Source organism: Muscardinus avellanarius, assembly GCF_963383645.1.
Source record: "Muscardinus avellanarius genome assembly, chromosome: 9".
Taxonomy (NCBI): Eukaryota; Metazoa; Chordata; class Mammalia; order Rodentia; family Gliridae; genus Muscardinus; species Muscardinus avellanarius.
This window is the reverse complement of record NC_137795.1, coordinates 88,477,225-88,501,735: the sequence shown is the minus strand read 5'-3', so window position 1 is coordinate 88,501,735 and position 24,511 is coordinate 88,477,225. Positions and strand designations below refer to the sequence as shown.

The window sequence follows — 24,511 nt, the reverse complement described above, 5'->3', positions numbered from 1 at the left end:
TGTTTCTAGCTGGAGACAGCTCCATAGAGAGCTAGAAATAGCTCTGTAAAGACATCACACTCAGCACTTGATTGATTTTCAAGACACTCGCCCTAACTTCCTATCACAGCTGTGCTTGACAAAATTAGCAAATAGCTAGTCCTACAGGGAAAAAAAAAAAAGGAATGAAGTCAAGTTGAGCCAAGCTTTCTTACAGCACAGGACTCTGACCCTGCCCAGATAACCAGGAATGGCTGCTGGACTCATAGCAACTGAATGGGGTATGCGGCCCTACTCTTAGTAAAATGTCACTTTTCAATGGGCAAGAGTAATGTTATTTCTCTAAGTATAAATCGTGGAGTACATATTTTTTCCTTTTTTCTCTCCTGAATGTTTCTTATTGATCTCAGGCTTAAAAATTAGTTAATGAGAATTATAACAATTATATGATAAGGAGTTGAGAAAGAGGAAAGGGCTAATTTTTGCCTACAAGTGTGGGTGAGGATCTTGATCCTTCATATCACTGTCCCAACTAGAGAACAAATACAAAAATAAACACACCATGTTATACAGTATACAAAGTGGAAATCTACAAACATGAGTGTACTAAGCAGAGCTGCTCCTCATGCAGTTCTCTCCAGTTGCTTGGAGAGGAGGAGGAAGGGGGACGGGATGGTTTTTGTTAGTTCATCACGCCGTTTCATGTCTTGAAGAGTTTGTAATAATAGTCTCAGTAGCGCAAACAATTTCATGTGAAACCAGAAGCTGTAAAAATAAATTACTTTTGAAGAAATGTGGGTTCCTCTGTGTGCAGCTCAGAACTCATCGTGTCGTACCAAGGCCTCCCCGAAATCTGTGGCCTGGCTGCCGACAAATAAATCATATTTGTCGACAATCTCCTCCTTAGTAAGCTTGCCATCCTGAAATGAGAAAGTAGAACGTATTTACTATTTCAAATTCAGAAATGTGCCGGGCGTGTGGCACACAGTAATCCTAGTACTTGGGAGGCTGAGACAGGAGGCTCACAGGTCCACAGCCAGCCTTGGTAATGCAGGGAAACACTCGAAACCTAATGAGACCATGCTTCCAAAAAAGAAATAAAATTGGGCCGGGGGTGCAGGATGGAGGTAGAATGCCTCTAGGTTCAATCATAAGTACCCCCCTCCAAATAAAGAAAGTTAAAAGTAAACAGATAGACATACCATGGCCCAATGACTCCATGACAGAGATACAGGGTTGTTTCCTAAGGAACAACCATTCCCTTTGGAGTTAAACATGAGATATCTGCTAGACATGGGCAAGAAATGATCAGTAACAAAGTGGATCAAGTCATGGTCCAATAGAAACAGTGAAATCAGCAGCACCGCGCTCAGGCCGCAGCGCTCCCTGCCCGGCCTCCAAGCAGATCAGACACACCCGGAGACCATCGAGATCCAGGGATGCTGCTCACATTTCCTTTTGTCACACAGCTCAAGCCAGCACCCAGCTGCCGAAGTGAATCTGGGCAAGAACTAAAACAGAGCAAACCTTAGAAGGTAAAATTCTGCATTTGAAACTGAAGATTAAAGGATGTTCAGAATAATAAAAATCCACATCTTTAGAATGACTTTCAGATTACTCTAAACAGAATATTCAATTTTCTGAAAAAGGCAATAGGATTACTGGTAACTCTACTCTTGATGAACTGAAAGCCTCAGGTAACTGATCAAGGACAATATTATTAGGCTCCAGACCTCATTTTATTTATTTATTTATTTATTTATTTATTTATTTATTTATTTATTTATTTATTTTACAGTATTGGGAATTGAACCCAGGGACATTCTACCTCCGAACAATACCCCCAGCCGTATTTTTTATTCTCTATTTTGAAACAGTGTCTCACACTAAGTTGCGGGGGAACGGGGCCTCACTAAGTAGCTGAGGCTGGCCACGAACCTGTGACCCTCCTGTCTCAGCTTCCCAAGTACTGGGATTACAAGTGTGCGCCACCACATCCAGCAGGACCTCATTTATAAAAAGCCTATTTAAGAAGGAGATAGCCAGCTCTGACCAGGAAAAATGAGCCTGCAATAGGTAAAAGAACAAAGGAAGTAACAAAGCCAAAAACAGAGCAAGAAAATTTCCTGGGGATCCAAACTGCAGTGATGCATGCTAGGTACAGGCCACACACAGAGGCTCTTTTCTGCAGCCCAGGTTCCTTCAACACTATGAGAACTGGGCAGATTTCTAAAATGAGATCAGTCAGCTAGCACTGCCCTGAGAGTTTCCAATCACCAAATTTAGACCCTAATTAAGACCTTAAATGTTCTATGTACCTTCCTTCCTTCCTTCCTTCCTTCCTTCCTTCCTTCCTTCCTTCCTGTACTGGGGGTTGAACCCAGGGGATTCCACCTCTAAAATTATATCCTGAGCCCTATTTTTTACTCTTAGTTTGTAAACAGGATCTCACTAAGTTGCAGAAGGCCTCACTAAGTGGCTGAGGCTGACCATGAACCTGTGATCCTCCTGTCTCAGCCTCTAAAGTACTGGGATTACAAGTGTGTGCACTGCTCCCGACTCCTTGACACTTTTTTTTTTGGTGGTACTGGGGGTGAAACCCAGAGGCTTTGTATCTCTGGGCTATACTCCCAGACCTACTTTATATTTTATTAGGAAACAGGGTCTCACTGAGTTGCTGAGAGCCTCACTAAGTAGCTGAGGCTGGCTTTGAACCTGTGCAATCCTCCTGTCTCAGCCTCCCAAGCACGGGGATTATATGCGTGTGCCACCATGCCCGGCTTGACACATCTTTTAATCAATCCCTTAGGAATAGACTTCGATCACTGCTATGCTGCTTGGGCCTGGCCAGACTTACCTTGTTTTGGTCTGACTCATACACTAGATGCCTGGCTTCTGCCTCTGCATGGTCGTAGTCTGAGGGGAGGATCCAGTCTTTGGTCTCTTCCTTGTCCATCTTCCCATCACGGTTCTTATCTCGAAATTCAACAAATTGCTCTCGTTCTGTCTTCACCCATTCTGGCTCATCGGCATTCCCATCATGGCTGTACATATCACCTGTGTGTACAGAAATGTATACAAAAGGATTTATCTTTTCTAAAAGACTGCCTCACTCTAATCTGGCCTAAACGTCCTTCTTCATCCATCAGTTTGGAACCTAAGAGAGGTTACCTGGGTATCTTAAAGCTAGAAACCTTAGAATGCAAGGTATTTTCCTGAGGCTTAATTACCCATCTTGCAACAAGATGACTTCCAGCTATCAATTTTGAATGACAAGAAAGCAATACCTTGAAAAATGCAAAAATAAGAGGGGCTAACTAGTACCAGGATAGACAGACTAGTTGTTTCCTACATTTTATTTTATCCCACGGTGGCAACTTAAAATGGACCACTGATTTTAAAAGTTTTAAATTTTTGAGAAAACTTAAGAAGTGTACATTATAAGCAAAACTGTCTACACCAATCCCTACATAACGTACATTACACCAGTGGTCCTGAGTAAGAGCAAACGGAATGCCCACTAAGGATTACAGAGGGAAAGCCAGTGGACAATCAGGAGAAAATCAAATTTCAGAGCCTCAACTTAGGCATATGGTTTTTCTTAAAAACATCTGCGTAAGAACACAGATCTGAACACGAGGGTTCTTGTTTGTAGTCACCCTTCTCCCACTGTATTAAAAAGAGGCCTATTTTCTCACCCTCTGTGAAACTTACCTAATGCAAAAGCTCCATGAAGATGAAAAAGAGACAGTAAGAAACATTAGCGTTGTGCTCAAGAAAGTAGATGACAAAGAAATGGGGAACAAACATTTAGAAATCAAGACATTTCCGTTCTTTAAGAAAAAAAAAACCCAGCTGAGACCTGAGGATCGCAGTTCGCGGACAGCCTCAGCTACTTAGTGAGGCCTCTGCAACTCAGTGAGACTCGGTTTCAAAATAAAGAATAAAAAATAGGGCAGGGGCTGTAGCTCGGAGGTTGAATGCCCCTAGGTTCCATCCCCAGACCCGCAAAAAGAAAAAAAAGAAAAAAAAAAGCCTAAAAGATCTGGATCTAATAAAGTTTTAGATATGGAATAAAAATAATTTTTGATAATATATCAAATGATTTTTGACATAGAACTCAAAAGGAGCTCCCAGAACTAAGTGACACTGCTATAGCAAATCTTCCAATCCCATCGACACCTTTCAGAACTTCATCTAAAAAAATGAAAATTGAAGTTGGTGCCGAGTTCTGTTTCACTCTGTTGACAAGTAATCACCATCCTTGAATATAAACTACTTAAAAATGCAGCAGAGATACATTTTTGTTAAATATAAACATGTTTGCAATAAATATTATTCTGTTAAATGTTTATTAACAATCATAAACAGTAACTTAAGCTGGAAGATACTTAAAAACACTCAAGAGCCTTATCACAGAAAACAATTATTCTACTTCAATTTATATGTACAAAATACTTGCAAATAACTAAGGCGATTTAAGGCTCTCAAAATAAAACATATTAGCTGAGCATGATGCCACTCGCCTCTAATCCCAGTACTTGGGAAGCTGAGGAGGAGGATCGCAGGTTTGTGGCCAGCCTCAGGAACTCAGTGAAGCCCTTCACAACCTAATAAGACTTTGTTTAAAAAATAAACAGTCAGGGTGGTGGTGCACGCTTGTAATTCTAGCATTTAGGAGGCTGAGACAGGAGGATTGCGGTTCATGGACAGCCTCAGCTACTTAGTGAGGCCCTTTCAACTCAGTAAGACCCTGCTTCAAAATAAAAAATTGGTCTGGGGGTGTAGATCGGAGGTAGAATGCCCCTGGGTTCAATCCCCAGCACCATTAAATAAATAAATAAATAAATAAATAAATAAATAAATAAATAAATAAAGTAAAAATAACAAAAATAAATAGGGCTGGGATGTAGCTCAAAGGTAGAATGGTTCTGGGTTCAATTCAAAGTACTACCAAAAACAAAGAAGAAAGAAAAAAAAGAAACAAAGAAAAAAGAAAGGGAGGGAGAGAGAAAAAAGAAAAAGGTAAGAAAGAAAGAAAGAAAAGAGAAGAGATATTAGAACACACACACACACACACACACACACACACACACACACACACACACACACACACACACATATATATATATATATATTTCTGTCCAGGAAGTAAACTAAAAAATGAATTAAGAAACTGGAGCAAGAAGGCATGGTGGTGCATGCTTTTAATTCCAGTACTTGAGAGGCTGAGACAGAAAGATTGCAGATTTGAGGCCAGCCTCAGCAACTTAGACCCTGTTTCAAACAAACAAACAAAACCCAATAAACAAAACAACCCCCCCACAAAAACCCAACAAAAACAAAAAGTAGAAAATAGTCCACAAAACTCCCATTTGCCATCATCAAACTCAATAATTAGCCAGGCATGGTATACCAGGAGGCCTGTACTCCCAGTATTTGGAAGGCTGAGACAGTAAGATTACACAGGCTTGAAGACAGCCTCAGCAAGTAGTGATACTGTTTAAAAAAAAAAAAATATATATATATATATATATATAGAGAGAGAGAGAGAGCTGAAGTGTAGCTAACACACCCAATTCCCAACACCCCCCACACCTACTCCACTGGGCAATATTAAGCAATTATGAATTTATCTCTTTTTTATTTTTATTTTTTTGTGGTACTGGGGATGGAACCCAGGGGTAGTATATTTCCGACTACACCCCATCCCTATTTTTTATTCTTTATTTTGAAACAGGGTTTGAGTTGCAAAGGGCCTCAGTAAGTAGCTGAGGCTGTCTATAAACCGTGATCCCCCTGTCTCAGCCTCCCAGATGCTGGGATTTCAAGCATGTGCCACCACACCTGGCTCAGAAATTATGAATTTCTGACTGAGATTACTTTTAAGTTTTTAGGAATACTCAAGTATCTCAGAGCTGCATACACAAAGGTTTACAGGTAAAATGAGATCATATTAGAATTTACTTCAAAGTTATGAAAGGAAGTAAAGAAGTGGCTGTGGCTGAGAGGACTGCTGAGCCTGAAGACTGTGAAGGTACAAGAGCCTGGGGATCCATTGTGCCTGTTTCATTTGTACGTTTACAATGCTCTATAATAAATTTTAAAAAAGGAATTAAACACCTTAACTGGAATTTCTTATTAATGCTACATATAAGAGGCAAAGATCCTTCTTGTGTGTTTGGCTCTGGGGATTGAGTCCAGGGGCATTCTACCATTAAGCTATACCCCAGGGCCTATTTTATTTTTCGTTTTGAAACAAGGTCTCAATAGGTTGCTAAGAGTCTCATTACACTGCTGAGGTTGTCCTTGACATGTGATCCTGTCTCAGCCTCCCAAATACTGGCATTATAGGCATATGCCACCATGCCAGGCAAGAATTTCTTTCTTCATGATTTATCTCAACAGAGCAGAAACTGGCACATCTCTAGAAACTCGAAGACTATGATGGGGAGAATCCAAACATCCCAGAAGTACAAATGTCCACATAGCTACTGGCTTGCAAAGAAACACACACACACACACACACACACACGCATATACACTTGAAAACTTTGGAAGTTTTACAATATAATCCCTCTGCCCTTAAATTTGTATGATGCGGAGGAATACAGAAGCATCTCTTTATGTGGCTTCAATGCTTGTTAAGTGATGGTACATAACTGACAAACTTTAATTCCTTACCTTCAGCGGTACAAGGGAGTATTTCAGTTTAAAAAATGACAAAAGCCAAGAATGAAAAGATAAAACACTTAAAAGTAGAAAATCCCAGTGAGCATGGTGGTACACATTTGTAATCCCAGCATTTGGGAGCCTGAGACAGGAGGACTGCAATTCGAAGACCGCCTCAGCTACTAGTGAGGCCCTTTGCAACTCAGTGAGACTGTTTCAAAATAAAGAATAAAAAGCAAGGCTTGGCGGCACACACTTGTAATCCCATTATTTGGGAGGCTGAGGCTGGAGGATCACACAGGTTAGAAGCCAGCCTCGGCTACTGAGTGAGAATCTCAACAACTTAGTGAGACCCTGTTTCCAAATAAAATATAAAATAGGTCGAGGAGTATAGCCCAGAGGTAGAGGGCCCCTGGGTTCCATTCCCAGTAAAAAAAAAAAAAAAAAAAAAAAAAAAAGCCATATAAATGTTAACATGGCCTCAGAAGACACACTGAACCATACATCCACTAAGCCACTAAAAAAATAAATCATTTTAAGAAAAAGCCTATATTCTTTCCACTGCTCATTCCTCTTTCTCTAGCAGGTCTGACTAGACAATATCTAAATAAAGAAGTGACTTTGTTCGATGCAACTTAATGACAACAGATGTATGCCTTTCAAGCTAAAGATAAATAAGTACCACAGGTAAATGTAAGTGGTCTAGCTGGGGGTGGAGGCTCTTGCCTGAGATCCCACTACCTGGGAGGCTGAGACAGGAGGAACTCAGGTTTATGGCCAGGCTTAGCAACTTAGTGAGGCCTTCCACAACTTAGTGAGACTCTGTTTCAAAATAAAGAATGAAAAATAGGGCTGCGGATATAGCTTGGAGGTAGAATGCCTTTGGATTCAATCCCCAGAACTGTCAAAAAAAAAAAAAAAAAAAAAAAAAAACCCTTTTAAATAGAAGGACACTAAAATAGTCTCATTCAGTGATTGTGGAAAAGTTTATTCAACTACTTGGTAAGAGAAACAGCTGTCATTTATAAAGCCATGGGAAAATTTTATAATTATTCCTTTTTTTTTTTTTTTGGTGGTACTGGGGTTCCTGGAAGCCCTTCTACCTCCGGGATACACTCCCAGACCTATTTTATACTTTTTTAGTTTTGGAAACAGGGTCTCCTAAGCCAGCGCGGCTGGCTTCGAACCTGCGCGATCCTCCTGTCTCCGCCTCCCAAGAGCGGGGATTATAAGCGTGCGCCACCACGCCCGGCAAAATTTTACAATTATTCTAAGCAGAGATTTACTTGGGAGATATTAGCCTCAAAAGTATAGCACCCCACTCCCAAATCAACAGATAACCAAAAGGGAAAACGGTTAAACCAATCTGAGAACCACACAGAAAACAAACACTACACAGTGGAAAGACAAGGCTCTAAGAAGGATTAGCAACTACTAGTTGCTTATTTGCCCACCAGAGTCTTTCAATCTCTTTCATAGCTCCTCTTCCTGGGTTTCTGAGTGTCTCCCTGGGCTCTCAGCATCTGGTCTACCATCAATTCCACAGGGCATTGGGGATATACTATTTATGTGGAAAAAACTCAATTATTTATACTGATATAGGGAAGTTAAAGTATTCTGGAATATTAGATTAAAATGTATCCTTTTCTCTTTTTTTTGTGATATGGGAATTGAACCCAGGGGTATTCTACCTCCAAGCTATACCCCTCTAGCCCTATTTTATCCTTTATTTTGAAACAGTGTCTCACTAAGTTTTGGAGGGCCTCATACCTTACTGAGGCTGACCTGTGATCCTCCTGTCTCAGCTTCTCAAATATTGGGATTAAAAGGTATGTACGACGACACTGGCTTAAAACATACTCTCTAAATTAATTTTATGTGTTTTCCCCCTTTAATGTAGCTATTAGAAAAAATAAAATATATGTGTGGCTAATATTTCTATTCTGATTGGACAGTGCTGCTATGGATACTTAACATGATTCACTTGGTTCCTCACACTGTTGGCTTCATGATCTGTAAGACTCACCCATGGGGCAGACTCTTTCTACAGAAGATTACATTTCTCAAAGTGCCTGAGCCTCTAAGAAAACAACAAACCCACCAGAAGTAAGACTTACCAATATATTCTTCTAGATCAATGAAACCATCAGCATTCTTATCTATATCCTCCATTGTTTCCTAAACAGAAAAGAAAGACTATTAATCTCTGAATGAATCTGCTCGAAAGTATCTTGTACAACTGAATGGTTAAAACCATGGGAAACTAATGTATTCCTATCTGAAAAATGGTTGAATATTAGATATTTCTTTTGCTTCAACCTAAAATTGGTGAGCCCAACTCAGTGAGACCCCATTACAAAATAAAAACCAAGAAGAGTTGGTGATATAGCTCAGTGGTAGAGTAACCTGTTCAACCCCAAGATAAGGAGGCGCCAGCATTCAGGCGCAGCCAAGGGAGCAGCTCCAGAACCGTACTGCGCACTCGCTGCATGCTGCGGTGCTGCATCGCCAGCTGGCTGCCATGGCCACCTACAAGCTGGTGCTGACCCAGCACAGCAAGAGCTCCTAGCATCTGGAGAACCTCTTCAGTGGTTGGCAGGATGCCTCCGAGGCCAGGGTCCACGAAGAGGTGAGGAGTGGCAGGCAGGTGCTGAGAAATGCCAGCTATCAATTTGCCATCTGTTTTACCTAAGCACAGAGAAGAGCAGTCCAGACTTCTGGACAGTGCTGGATGTCACTGACCAGTTGTGGCTGCCAGTGGTGAGGACTCGGCACCTCAGTGAGTGGCATTATGGGGGTCTGATGGGCTTTAATAAGGCAGAACTACCAAGCACAGTGAGGCCCAGTCAGATCTGAAGGTGCTCCTGTGACATCCCACCACCTCCAATGCAGCCCCATCTCCTTTTCTACTACAATATCTGCAAGAACCGCAGGTATGCAGACCTCACAGAGGATCAGCTGCCCTCCTGTGAGAGTCTGAAGGACACTACTGCCAGAGCTCTGCCCTTCTGAAATGAAAAAATCATCCCCCAGATCAAGTAGGGCAAATGGGTCCTGATTGCAGCCATAGCAACCACCTTCAGGGCATATCTGTCTGAAGAGGTCATCAGGGAGCTGAAGCAGAGAACTGGTAGCCCCCCCCCCCCAACTCGTGTATGAACTGGACAAGAACTTGATGCCCATCAAGCCCATGCAGATCCTTGAAGAGATTAAGAGACCGTCAGGCAAAGCCAAGAGGTAGAGGTGAGCAGGAGACCATCCTGAGGGACACCCCCCCCCTCAGTTCCTCTGCACCTCTCCTGAACCTGCCATGCTCACCACCTCCATAGGCATCGTAGGCTGTAGCTACAGATGAGGACCAGCAGCTCCCATCTGAATTTTGTCTCTTGCAACCACTCCCTTCATAGAATCTAGTCAGAATAGCACCTCTGGGGTCTCAGTCCAAGCATAGGGAAGGTTTCTCTTATCCAAGCGAGCTGAGGGCAGCCATTCTGCTTTTTCTTAGGGTTTCATTTAACAAGCCCTGTTTGAGGAGGGATAAGGTGAGGCCATGCTATGGCATGATCTATGAGGAGCCAGCGAGCCCATCTGTGTTCCCAGCCAGCTTTGCACTCCCTGTAGTCAGGTCACTGCCTGACGCCCAAGTTATTCCAATGTAAAAAAAAAAAGCCTGATTTAAACAACAACTATTTCCTTCTTGGCCCCAGAGGAGCTGGCTCCAAAAGATTGGAATCAGTTCTGAATTAAGCTTATAGGTTACATTAACTTTTACAAAAAGAAAAAATATATAAAAATAATACTCAAAACCATTCTGGGGTTTCTAGTGGTGGTTAAGTAGTCCCACGAGTGGTCGCCAGAAAATAAACCAGTCCTCACACCAGCATGGAATAAACTCCTTGGCTCTCAGGGGTAGGAATCCCTCCTCTGCTTTTCTTTTCTTTTTTTTTGGGGTGTGTGTGTGTGTGTGTTACTGGGGGTGGAACCCAGAGGCTTTCTACCTCCGGGCTATTCACCCAGACCTATTTTATACTTTATTTGGAAACAGGGTCTCACTAAGTTGCTGAGAGCCTCACTAAGTAGCTGAGGCTGGCTTCGAACCTGTGCGATCCTCCTGTCTCAGCCTCCCAAGCATGGGGATTCCAAGCGTGCCTGGCTCTCTTCTGCTTTTTTTAATGGCAATGAAATGCTTCTGGATCCTGTCCAAGTGTTTTTCACTAACTTTATCTAGTTACTGAATCATATTCCAGTTGCTTGGCCCTGCCATGTGGGCCCAGTACTCATTTTATGCATAATTGTTTCTAAATCCTTTTTTCCAGATCAGCATAATAAAGAAGTGATGCATAACTATAAAGGAAAAGAACTGTGACAGCGCTTGAGCACTTGTACTTTAAATCTGGCTAATACTTGAAAAGTAGGTTATTCTTCTGAACACACAGAAGAAGCTAAGGAGGAGAAACAGTGTAAGCAACAGAAAGAGAAGTAACCTGAGCTTAGTGAGGCCTCTGCAATTTAGTGACACCTTGTTTCAAAAAAAAGAATAAAAAATAGGGCTGGGGTGTAGCTCAGAGGTAGAATGCCCCTGGTTCAATCCCAAGAAGGGGGAGGGGAATAAGGGAACTAAGTTTCTGTTCAGAGTCCTTGATCTCACCCACCTGCACTACTATGTCTTTCATGTAGTCATACTCTTCAGGGTGCAGGAAAGCAGTGAACTCCTCCTTTGTGGCAATGAGGTCTCCATCTTTGTCCGCCATTTTAAACCTCCGCTCATCTCTAACCATCATCTGTTTATAGTTAAATCCATCATCAGGGTCTGGATCATCTGGAAAACAAAAATTTAGGTCAGATCCAGAAAGAAAACACAAAGATGTGTGGGTGGGTGAGGAATCAATTTTCAAGCAACAAAAATAAAGCAATTAAAAATAGCTTTTGATTACACAGGTAAAATTAAACCAAGCAAAGAAAAAATAACTCTTGATTACTCAGGCAGCAGAGCTTCAAGAAATTTAGTTTGGGGCTAAATTATAACTTATAGTGTCAAAGTCAAATGTAAATGTTTGTCATTCAACATGGAACTCTCACTCCTGGATTACTGAATGTAATGCTTCAGTTACTGGTGTTGAGGCTACTTGAAGGCTTAAATTTTAAATTTCCAAATTATATCTGTGAAGCAACGATGGCTACAAAGTCATGCTCTCTGTGTTTGTATTCTACTACTCCTAGCTATGTGGCCTTGGGCAAGTGCCTCGACTATGCCTCTGTCTCCTCATCTGTAAAATGCTAATAATGGTCCCTGCCTCATAGGGCTGTTATAAGGTCTAAATGGAAAAAAAAAAAAAAGATCTAAACTAAGTGCTGAGAACAATGTCTGGTATATAGCTGGCATTGAATAAAATGTCAGCTATGGATATTTTTTAAACATTAGACTCCCACTAAAAAGTTAGATATCAAAAGCCTTCATCTCATTTTTGACACCTAGATTCAAGCAATAGAACATTACCTCTTTGAAAAGTCACCCCCCCATACACCAAGACAACCCAGATATCTACCAAGAATTACAGGTACTGTTCATTCTTCACTTAAAACTCTAAAAACTGAAGTTATAGAAATTAAGTCAGTGGTTGCTTGGGGGACAGGGGCACAGGGTAAGTGAGATATTCTAGGGTGATATGTCCATCATCTTGATGGTGGGGATGGTTGCACTGGTGTATTCACGAGCCAAAACTCATTAATTGTGCAAATATGCAGTGTCATTTATACCTTGACAGAGCTGTTAAAAATATTAGATCACAACCAAATTGAATTAGGACTTGTTATGACACTGAACTGCAAAAACACCAACTAGATTCTATTTAAGAATCTAGAAGCTGGGTGTGGTGATGCATGCCTCGTGCTTGGGAGGCTGAGACAGGAGGCTTGCAGGTTCCAAGCCAGCCTCAGCAATTTAGTGAGGCCCTCTGCAACTTACCCTGTTTCCAAATAAAAAATAAAATAGGGCTAGGGGTGTAGCTCAGAGGCAGAATACCCTGGGTTCAATCCCCAGTACCATAACTTATAAACAAACACTAAGTTGCTGTATGAACCAAATAGCGTATGTGAAAATAAATTTTTTGTGTGTGAAAATATTTTTAAAAGTAAAACACAGCCAGGCGTGGTGGCGCATGCTTGTAATCCCAGCATTTGGGAGGCTGAGACTGGAGGATCACGGTTCACGGACAGCCTCAGCTACTTAGTGAGGCCCTTCGCAACTCATTGAGACCCTGTTTCAAAATAAAGAATAAAAAATTGGGCAGGGGTTGTAGCTCAGAGGTCAAATGCCTCTGGGTTCCAGCCCCAACCTCGCAAAAAAAAATAAATAAATAAAAAATAAATAAATACAAGTTAAGAAGTTCTTGTTTGCCGGGCGTGGTGGCATATGCTTGTAATCCCCACACTTGGGAGGCAGAGACAGGAGGATCGCACAGGTTCAAAGCCAGCCCTGCTGGCTTAGGAGACCCTGTTTCCAAATAAAAAAATATAAAATAGGTCTAGGAGTGTAAACCGGAGGTAGAAGGGTTTTCAGGAACCCCAGTATCACACACACACACACACACACACAAAAAAAAAAAAAAGTTCTTGTTCCTGCTAAGATACTGATTAAATAAAAAAAGACATGACAAGCCAGGAGTGGTGGCACATGTTTGTAATCCCAGTATTTGGAAGGCTAAGACAGGAGGATTGTAGGTCTGCAGCAGCCGCAGCTCATTAGTGAGGCCCTCTGCAACTTAGACCTAATCCTTAGTGAGACCTTTATTTTTTATTTTTTTTTTCCCAAATAAAGTATAAAACAATAGGGCTGGGAGTATGGTTCAGAGGTAGAATGCTTCTAGGTTCAATCTCCAGTACTGAAGGGGGGGGCATGGCAGTATTTTTCTAAAAGACCCATAGGGCCCCTTTAACAATAAGACTGTATTGCTGACCTTTGGTATTATAGTTCAATCTTTTCATATTTTAAGCCATCTAAAATACAAAACCAGCTGGGCGTGGTGGTGCATGCTTGTAATCCCAGCATTTGGGAGGCTGAGACCGGAGGATCGTGGTTCTCGGTCAGCCTCAGCTACTTAGTGAGGCCCTCCACAACTCAGTGAGACCCTCTTTCAAAATAAACAATAAAAACTTGGGCAGGGGGTGCAGCTCGGAGGTAGAATGCCCCTGGGTTCCATCCCCCAGAACCACAAAAAAAAAAAAAAAAAAAACACCCAAAAACATCTGAGTGTGGTGGTGTACACTTGTAATCTCAGTACTTGGGAATCTGAGACAGAAGGATTGCAGTTCATGGACAGCCTCAGGTACTTAGTGAAGCCCTTTGCAATTCAGTGAGTCCCTGTTTCAAAATAAAGAATAAAAAATAGGGCTGGGGTATATCTCGGAGGTAGAATGCCCCTGGGTTTTATCCTCGATATAGCAAATTAATTAATTAATTAATTAATTAATTAAAAAAACTGCTTTGAGTCCTGAGCAGCTTGGAGCTTCTTTGTCAAAAATATAGTAAGATATTATTGAATCCTAAGACTTTTAAGACATTACATATGTGTACTTTAAGCTTCATAACAGGACAGAAATGGAGAATTTAGGGAAAATATTATATTTCTCAGATACTACATGGTCTCTTCTAAACAAATACCAAGTTTCAGTATCAATTACATAACAGAAGGAATATTAGAGAAATGTCCATGTATACTTTTAGAGTAGATTCTTAGCTAAGAGGCCTTTTCCCCTCTGAGGAATAAATAAAACATCATGACTAGAACCAAGTACCTAAAAGCAATATGTACATATAAAAGAATGAAAAAAGATGTAATGTTTATTTTTAAAGATGAAACCGATTTGCCTATATCCCTGCTTGGAGTGCTGTATATATCCTAAAAACCAAATTATGGCCCTTGCTGGCCGTGCACAGTTTTGAGTAGGTTATTAACATAGTTTTGGTAAAGGCAGGAAGGATCTTAATATTTGGTACTTTACTTGTGGTAGAGACAGTGTTAACATTCCTCTTGTGGAAACAGGGTTTAACCAGAGAGACTTTAGCTGCGAGCTAAGATGACTTACACCTGAACTCAGAATTGACTCAACAACACATTTTTACAAAGACTCCTCAACATTTCTCTAAGCCAATTTATTATGGCCTGAGGGCTGTCCACCCACAGAGGAAAGATGCCTTATAAAGACTTTGCTTCCCCAGCCAGTGCTCTGGCTAAAGCATCATCTCAGGCAGTAGAAATACCCCTTGGGTTGAATCATCTGCCCTATGAGGCAACAGAGCTCTCAACAGATTTTTATGCACATAATCATACACAGTTGAAGCAACATTCCAGGCAGCAAGTGAGTGTCTGGGTCTGAGCTGAGATTTATTAACACACCATTTTGTTTAGATCACCAATAGCCCACACTTTGCTTTACATTTATAATTCTAAATAAGTTAGGAGGGTGTTGGGTCTGAGCCAGAGAACAAGAAACACAGGGTGCCTCTCCAGCTGTGCCGGCTTTTTAATACATGTTATTAATTGAGTGAAGGATATGTTTGGTTCTTGGCTAAATGCCAAGCATTGAGACAGAAATCTCCACTTTAGTTTTAGGAACAAGAACAAGCCCAACACAGAAATAAAAGTCTCTTCACCAGAAATGTATGCAGTCCTGTAATTAACATGGACAGCTGGCTTTCTGGTGGAAACAGACTTTTATACACTCAATGTGTTAGTCGGTGGTGGAGAATGCTTCCTTTAACCCAGCCATTTGCCTACTCTACAGTATAAAAATGCAAAAGTACCATTTATACATTCTTGCCTCAAATTGTAACCATGTATAACAGAGGAATATCATGAATCAAAACACCCTAAGTCATCAACTCTGTAAGACTGCCACCTTGTGTTAAGCAGCAAGTGTAAGTCAAGGAAAATTACTAGTAGGTGGCCCAAATAAACAAGAAAAGCTACCGAATTAACAGAAAGCAATCAAAGTAACATTCATCTGCCTTGAAGCATTTGCAAAGCGGGCTGATAAACTCATGTGCCAGAGAAAACAAATGGGAAATTTTCAATTCTAACTTCAATAAGCAGATATATTGAAATAGTTTAATTTTATCAAGGAAAGCAATTTTATTTGAATTTTATTAAGGAAAGAGTTAATTTTCCTCCTATTCTCCCCAGTTACAAAGAAACTAATTTGGTTTGAATTTCAGGTCCACCATTTTAATGGGACCATACCAAGAGACATCTCAAGGTTTCTTGCTTTGCAGCCTTTTAAATGAGATCTACTCCAAAAATTGTCTCTATGAGGGATAACAAAAAGAAAGAAATGGTAAAATATAGTTGAAAGGCTAAAAAAGTAGAAGATGCCAGACTTCAGAAAACCGAAAATTAATAAAACACAGGGGAACCAGCATCAAACTCTTTTAAGATAGGCACAATTTCCTCCTTTCTTTTTCTGCGTGACCCATTTGTTTCTTTGACTCAGGACCACGGTCTCGGCCAGGCTGACATCTTGCCCCTTACCCAGGTAAGTGCCATAAGTCACGTTTCTGTACTCATCCCAGGAGATTAAGCCGTCTTGATTCATATCAAATTCCTGCCATTGGTTTTCAACATTGTCATATATGTATTTCTTCTGGGCGTGTTTAATCCAGGATTTCAGCTCCCCCTCCGTCACAAACCCATCTTTATCCGCGTCTATTTTATCTACAATCATTCTACAAGACAAAATAGTTACGTTTCAAGGTGCCAGCTCCACAAGGCTTTTTCCCCCAGATAGTAGGGACCTACCTAAAACGTAGCCGTAGGTGGCATTTTTATACTCCTCCCAGGAAACGAGGCCGTCCTCATTGAGGTCATGCCCCTTCCACTGTCGTTCTACATCCTCGTAAATCCAGCGCTTCTGTGCAAATTTAATCCAGTCTTTGAGCTCATCCACAGTGACAAACCCGTCCTTGTCGCCATCTATTTTACTTACAATCTTTCTGTAGAAAATGCAGAGAAATCCAGCAAAAGGTTACAAGAACACAAGGTTCTGGACACAGTGAGGCATGTACTGTGACCATTGCTGTTGTCCAGGACTAAAACAAAGAAATAAAAAGTTGCCTCCAAAATGAAACTTCCAAACAGGAAACTGAAAATTTTTCTCTTAAGTAGCTCACTCCTGTCTGTCATGAGCCATCTGAATTAGGTAAACACAATCCATAGCTAGTACATTTTTTTTTTTTTTTTGGTGGTACTGGGGTTCCTGGAAACCCTTCTACTTCCGGGCTACACTCCCAGACCTATTTTTTTTTTTAATATATTTTTATTTGGAAACAGGGTCTCATAAGTCAGCAAGGCTGGCTTCAAACCAGCGTGATCCTCCTGTCTCCGCCTCCTAAGCGCGGGGATTACAAGCATGTGTCACCACGCCCGGCAGCTGGTACACTTTTTACAAAAGCAAACCCAGCCTATCTCTTTGGTTAGGTTTGAGTCTACAGTCAGAATTCAGGAGTGGATATCATGTCTATTTGGGTTCTCGCTCTTTGCTTCAAACAACATGATTTTAGAAGAGAACCTCCATTTCTTGGTAAATAATCAAAACTACTGACAATATATATATATATATATATATATATATATTTTGGTGGTACTGGGCATGGAACCCAGGAGTTTTTCTACCGCTGGGCTATCCTCCCAGCCCTACTTTATACTTTATTTAGAAACAGGGTCTCAGTAAGTTGCTGAGAGCCTCACTAAGTAGCTGAGGCTGGCTTTGAACCTGTGCAATCCTCCTGTCTCAGCCTCCCAAGTGCTGGGATTACAAGCGTGTGTTACCACGCCCGGTTTACAATGGTTTTTTAAAAAATTCAAAATATTTAAATCAGACATTAAAAAATTCAGATGCTTTAAGAAGAATATTTTGCTAAAACTATAAAGATAGCAAAAGCAGTTTTGGTATTACGTATATTTCAAGGCAAGATTATTCTAAAAACACAAATACTGCTTATCTAAAAAAAATGCCAGCAGCTTTTATATACTAAATTGGGTGCATATAACCATGAAAACAGAAAACTTTAAATAAATGTGGTAAGAATGTATATCCTTTATTATGAGACTGTTAATAAGCTGAGAGGGTTAGTATGCAGATCATAAAGCAAATTAACATAGCTAATTAATCCACTTCTCCACCTCATGAGTTTCTTCCTTACATACCTGACATCTTAATTTCAGAATTTAAAAATGTGTTTATGATATGAAAACTCTTCTCTATAGATGCAATCACCTACTTGGAGGTTCAGATGATCTCTATAAAGTCACATAAATAAGCAGCCTAGTTTAGAATAGGATACTTAAATCAAGACTTCTAACATGTAAAATCTCATACTTCGACGCTTGCCTGGAAAAGGCTGTCTTTTGGTAGCAAACAATGTCATTTCCCAATCTGTGTTTAATTTCATGAATATAACATGGGAAAGTAATTAGAATCAGAGTCCTAGCAACACTGTGGACAAACTTATTTCAATATTGATACGGTATTAGCTATAATTGCCTATTACTTAAAACCTATAAATAACAAGCATTTTCTTCAGAATATGTAATCTTGTAGCTTTAGCTCTAAAATGTAACAGAAAAGTAAAGCAACAAGAAGCCATCTCTTAAATACCTTCTCTATCTATATGGACATCATGACAATCTTTTGCAACTTTATTTATCACAGCACAGGAAGTTGAATTCAGAGTCTCACACATGCGAGGAAAGTACTCTACTACCCAGCTACAATCCACAATCCTTTTAAGACAGTCTCAAAGTTGTCCAGGATGGCCTCAAATTTGTGATTCACTTGCCTCAATTTCCCCAGCAGCTGGGATTACATGCATGTTGTGCCACTACGTCCAGCTTTATTTGCAAATTAAATCTATAGAATTTAAACAATATTAACACATATTACACCAGCATTGAAAACTTCTGTATTATCTATAATAAAACCCAGTTGTGTTCAAATAGAATTGGCTACCAACAGTGCCACACTGTACTATCAAGAAAAAAAAAGCAAGGTACAAGAACCCCTCCTATCCCTCAAACACATTTTAAAACTAGCTATTTATAATAATAGCCAAAAGGGGAGATCATCTAGGTTTTTTTAAAAAGGCATATTGCTCAAGATTGACTTTTTTTTTTTGGTGGTACTGGAGGTTAAACCCAGGGGTGTTCTATCACTGAGCTATACCCCCAAGTCCTTTTTATTCTGAAACAGGGTTTCACTAAGTTATCAAGTGCTAGTCTATAATCCTCCTGTCTCAACCTCCCAAGTACTGGGATTACAGGCATGAGCCAATGCACCTGACCAATATGGGCCTTTCTTTTTTTTTCTTTTTCTTCTTTTCTTCTTTATTTATTTATTGGTGGTACTGGGGTTCCTGGAAGCCCTTCTACCTCCAGGCTACACTCCCAGTCCTATTTTATATTTTATTTGGAAACAGGGTCTCTTAAGCCAGGGCGGCTGGCTTCGAACCTACGTGATCCTCCTGTCTCCGCCTCCCAAGTGTGGAGATTGTGCACCACCACGCCCGGCCTTATTCTTTTATTTTTGAAACAGGGTCTCACTGAGTTGCAGAAGGCCTCACTAAGTAGCTGAGGCTGTCCGCGAAACTGTGAAACATGATCCTCTGGTCTCCGCCTCCTGAATGCTGGGATTACAAGCATGTGCCACCCCGCCCAGCGTGGGCCTTTCTTAATGAAGATGTCTAATAAGTATGCTATCCAATGGAAATATGCCAAATGGTTTGATCTAGGGGTTGGAAAACTTGATTTTAGAAAGGGACAGGTAGTATTTCTTACTTTAGTAGGGACACATACACATGGTCTGTGCACGAATATACACAACAACTCTCTACAAATATATAAGCCACTCTTTTGTGTTTGTGTGGAACTGGGAATTGAACACAAAGGCATTCTACCTCCAAGCTATATCCCGAGACCAATTTTATTTTCTATTTTGAAAATGGTCTCATTAAGTTGCTGAGAGCCTCACTAAATTGCTGAGGCTGTCCTTGAACCTGCCATCCTTCAGTCATAGCCTCCCAACTACTAGGATTGCAAGCCTATGCCACCATGACTGGCTTAAAAGCCATTCCTGTTTCACTGACCATCCAGCCTGCATACAGTTATAAAAGTACACTAAAAGCCAGGCATGGTGGCACACAACTGTAATTCCAATATTTGGGAGGCTGAGACAGGAGGAGAGTACGTTTGTGACAGCCTCAGCTACTCAGTGAGGCCCTCTGCAACTTAGTGAGACTCTGTTTCAAAATAAAGAATAAAAAGCCGGGCGTGGTGGCGCACGCTTGTAATCCCAGCATTCAGGAGGCTGAGACCTGGAAGATCGCAGTTCGCGGACAGCCTCAGCTACTTAGTGAAGCCCTCTGCAACTTAGTGAGACCTTGTTTCAAAATAAAGAATAAAAAATAGGGCAGGGCGTATGGCTCGGAGGTCAAATGCCCCTGGGTTCCATCCCCAAACCGGCAAAAATAAATAAATAAATAAATAAATAAATAAATAATACAAAACTAAGGCTGGGGTTGTAGATCAGAGATAGGATGCCTGAGTTCAATCCCCAGTTCTGCAGAAATAAATAAATAAATGACAAAGTACATGTCCTATTTAAGGCATGAAGCTCTAAACTCTGATCTTGAAAAGTCTATGTACATTTATGAAGCTAATGGTATAGTATCCTATGACACTGGAGAACCCTATGAATGCAGTTATGATGCTACCAAATAATCACTTATTCCCAGATGGACACAATGAACTTATCTGGCTTCATTATTTTGAAGAGATGAACACGTCTCAACTTTTTTTTTTTTGGTACTGGGCTGGAACTGTAGGGGTATGCTATCTCCAAGCCACAGCCCCAGACTCCCTTTTTATTTTGAAACAAGGTCTCACTAAGTTGCTGAGGCTGGTTTCAAACCTGTGATCCTCCTATCTCAGCCTCCCAAGTACTGGGATTATAGGAGTGTGCCACTGTGCCCAGCTTATCTACATTTTAAGTGGCATAAAGCAAACCTTTTAGTCTTTTTAAGAATTGGATCAATAATGGCTGCGGAAGGGTATATAATATTCCTGAAATTTTCAGAATGCAAATGTGTTCTTTTCTGAGGAGCCCTGAACTTTCACTAAACTCCCAAAGGGTCTGAGCTTGTAACCCCTCAAAAGAATAATGAGCCTCTCTACTTAATTTCTATATCAATTATATCAGTGGTGAGAACTTTTAATATTAAGGCCTACCACCTCAAAACAAAATAATATTTATGTGAAGGATACATACAAAAAAGTAACCATACCTAGACATTTTGGAGGGAAGAGGGAGAATGATAATATACATGTACAAAAATATTCTTGCATTTCAAATTCTAGCAAGAAAAATTTACTAACAACTCTATATTAAATTGTTTTTAAATGCTTCCTGTGGTCTTGGATATTACTGAAGATTTCAAAAGTAGTAGTAAATTTCTGGAACTATGGGTATACATTTTTTATTTTTTTGGTGGTACTGGGGGTGGAACCCAGGGGCTTTTCTACCTCCGGGCTATACTCCAGACCTATTTTATATTTTATTTGGAAACAGGGTCTCACTAAGTTGCTGAGAGCCTCACTAAGTAGCTGAGGCTGGCTTCGAACCTGTGTGATCCCCCTGTCTCAGCCTCCCAAGTGCGGGGATTACAAGCGTGCACCACCACGCCCGGCTGGAACTATGGGTATAAACAATGACCTCTCTCCTAATGATTACTTGCCTTACAGACAGATGGAGAAAGGGGGAATCTGTGGTTTCCAAGCTCTGGTGTACAGTTATTTACTAAAATAATGTTTAAAAATGCTACAGTAAATAAGTTTAAATAAAAACACACCTAGAATTCTTGCTCCAAAAAAATGTCAGTATATATACTAGGAATATCTGTCACTATGTTCAAAACTTGGGAGAAGCAAACAGTACTTAGTTCATTCATACATTCTACAAAAAGTATTTCATTATTTTATTCTAATTAAATATAGTCTGCTTATTCATTGAACTTTTGAGTTACTAAAGACAAAAACACTCTTTCTCTACTGTAAACTGCTAGCAGAGCTATTTCAATACTTGCAAAGAGCCAGAATGTCTATACTAAATGACACAAAACCTAAAAGTCCTTCATTACTATTTAAGAGTAATTCTGCAAAGAGATCTGTACAGACCAAACATGGGATAGACATGTACAATTGGGGAAGGGTACTGGGGATTGAACCCACAGCAGTCTCTCTCTGAACTATGCACTCAGTCCTATTTTTTCTTTATTTTGAAACAAGGTCTCACTAAGTTGCAGAGGGCCTGAGTAGCTGAGGCTGGGTGCAAACCTGCACTCCTCCTATCTCATCCTCCCAAGTACTGACATAATAAGTATGCACCACCATGCCCGACAGACATGTACAGTATTAATAAGCATGACATAAAGACTGAAAATACCTTCATGCACCTCCATTTTCAGCCTGGAATGTTAGCACAGTTATAAGATTAAAACTGGAAGTAAGCATGGGTTCTCAAAGTTAGGGAAGCAACCTAACAAGACTGACTTTTTGACATATGGTTTCTATATCTACTTTCAAATGTCTTGGGAGAGTTTCTCATTCTATATAGCAAAATCTTTTGATTACTTCTGTCAATGTTGAAGAATAAAATATTTATCCTCCAGTCAGCAGGCAACAGAAGTATAAATTAATACTAAGGCATCTCCCAAAGCAATTTCTATAATGTCTTATAATCATGGCACTATCCACGATGGCAAAATATTTTTGGAAATTGTTCTGTGGTACCACTTGCCAAACAAATCTCTTAAGTACAGTTCAGAAAGCTGTACCAAGAGTGCTCACTAAAGAGAAAATTTTTCACAAAATTGACCTAAATTTTCTTAAAAGGTAAGGCTTTGGAAAAGCCAAATACCAGTCTCAGGCTGGTATTAGAAATAATCAGTTGGAGTTCTACTAAATCAACTCTGTAGGTAAAAAGCTATCTGCTCAAAGAGCTAGTGAATCTGACTATGGCCCATTCATTATTGAAACTCTGACATTAAAACCATTAACCAATTGCTCTAATATTCTAAAAGGTAAGAATGGTTTATCTGGCTTTTGTTGAAGGACATTCAAAAAAATCATAAACTTTATAGAAAATAATAGTCCAAGGGCTCTATGTGCAGTTTATTAGGCACTCAAAGACTAGGCTTGGGCAACAATGAATAAATAGTCAGAGTTTTCCAAAAATAAAGCAGCAGAAATGAGAAGCCTCTATAGGATGTCCTGAGATCGAGATAATACAATTCAAGTTGGGTCCTGTAGTACTTGGTGCTTTTATACAAAAATGATTTTGCTTTGTAGAATGAGGCACAGCCTGTTATGTATGAAAGCATGCACTTAATTTAGCAGCAGCAATTTTTTGGTTAGCTTTCAAAAGATACAGTTCAGCAAAGCTTTAGTGGTGATTGAACCAAATTTTAAAAAAATTAGCTGATTTAAAAAGAAATGCATTACCCTACCCAGTCCTAAGAGCCGGCACCTTACCCAAGCCTTTCTTTGCTCTCTTCTGGTGTCAGCTGATCAAAGGTCTTGGCTTCCTCAGCACCCAGGAAGGCGTCATGGTCATAATCGAAGCTCTGGGCGTCATCGTGAACTTTGTCACTGAGCTGAGACTCATGATGTACACGGTCTTTCTTTTCTGTGGGCTTGCTCAAGGCAAAGGCTGTGCACAGGGACAGGCACAGAAGAAACTGTCGCAGGTCCATGATAATCAGATCCTGAAGAAAAGGAAAGGTAGTTAATATTGGAAATAATATGCTTAATAGTTAAAGAAGAAACCAAATACATCCCAGTTAAATTATTAATTTGATATAGAAATCTATGCAAGTCATTTATATTACCCAAATATTACTACTTATTCCATAAAATAAGTATGGAGGAGTATCAGACTCTCCAATATTATTATGGTGGAAAATTTTCAGCAGTTTCATCTGATTGTAGCCTGATCAAAAAAATCATAGTTAAAATGTCTACTTTATAAAGTAGGGTCTCTTAAAAAAAAAAAAAGTGAAATGACTATTATCTAAACCCTGGCTCCCAATCTTCCTTCCATCTTTATCAGTGGTCTTGTCTTTAAACCTGAACCTGACTGGTTATTAAAAGCACCTAGGAAGCATTTAAGTAAGTTTCCCCCACTGGTTTAGAATCTCTGAAGCCGAATCCAGGCACCTATAGCTTTAAGTGCTTCTCCCATTCTGATGAACATCAGATAAGGAACCAATGAAATACTCAGCAGCTTCCCTGGTCTACAGCACCAAGCCCCCCCCCCCTCCAGGTGTAAAGATCTTAGATAATCAAAGATAAGAACTTTGTTTTTATTTGTACTCTTAATACAGCACTGCAATCACACACCAGTGAGGTTCACTGCAGCACAAATACACATGCACACAGCTCTTGGCGCATTTCCTTCCCTATCCCACCCCATCCTCCCTCCCCTCTCCCTATATGTGTTAGTGGAATTAGTAGTAATATCTTCATGTACTGCCATACTATTATTAGAACGGTTTCCTTCCTCATGCCCTTTCCCCCTCCCCAGCCCTTACCCATTCTATTGGTCTCTTTCCACCTTATTTTGATTTCATTTTTGCAGTACTAGGGATGGAACCCAGGGGCATTCTACCTCTGAGTTACACCTCTAGCCCTGTTTTTTATTCTTTATTTTGAAACAAGGTCTCACAGAGTTGCAAAGGGCCTCACTAAGTAGTTGTGGCTGATCAGACTTTGATCCTCCTGTCTCAGCCTCCAAAATGCTGGGATTACCAGCGTGC

The 24,511-nt window shown here is 40.3% G+C and overlaps 1 protein-coding gene across 2 annotated transcripts; it reads right to left on the bottom strand.

The window, feature by feature from the left end:
• Nucleotides 1–794: 794 nt before the first annotated feature.
• Nucleotides 795–23,593, bottom strand: CALU (calumenin; the record flags this gene model as incomplete). 2 transcript variants are annotated; one of them, XM_080702019.1, is made up of 6 exons in its annotated part: nt 23,229–23,593; nt 16,446–16,639; nt 11,304–11,470; nt 8,769–8,829; nt 2,837–3,036; nt 795–899 (listed from the first exon to the last, which is right to left on the bottom strand). In XM_080702019.1, exons 1-6 carry the CDS (start codon nt 23,447–23,449, stop codon nt 795–797), a joined length of 948 nt encoding a protein of 315 aa, XP_080558145.1. In that variant the 5' UTR covers nt 23,450–23,593. The 2 variants fall into 2 exon arrangements, with proteins under 2 accessions (XP_080558145.1, XP_080558146.1); XM_080702020.1 differs by lacking the exon at nt 16,446–16,639 and adding an exon at nt 16,179–16,372.
• Nucleotides 23,594–24,511: the final 918 nt, after the last annotated feature.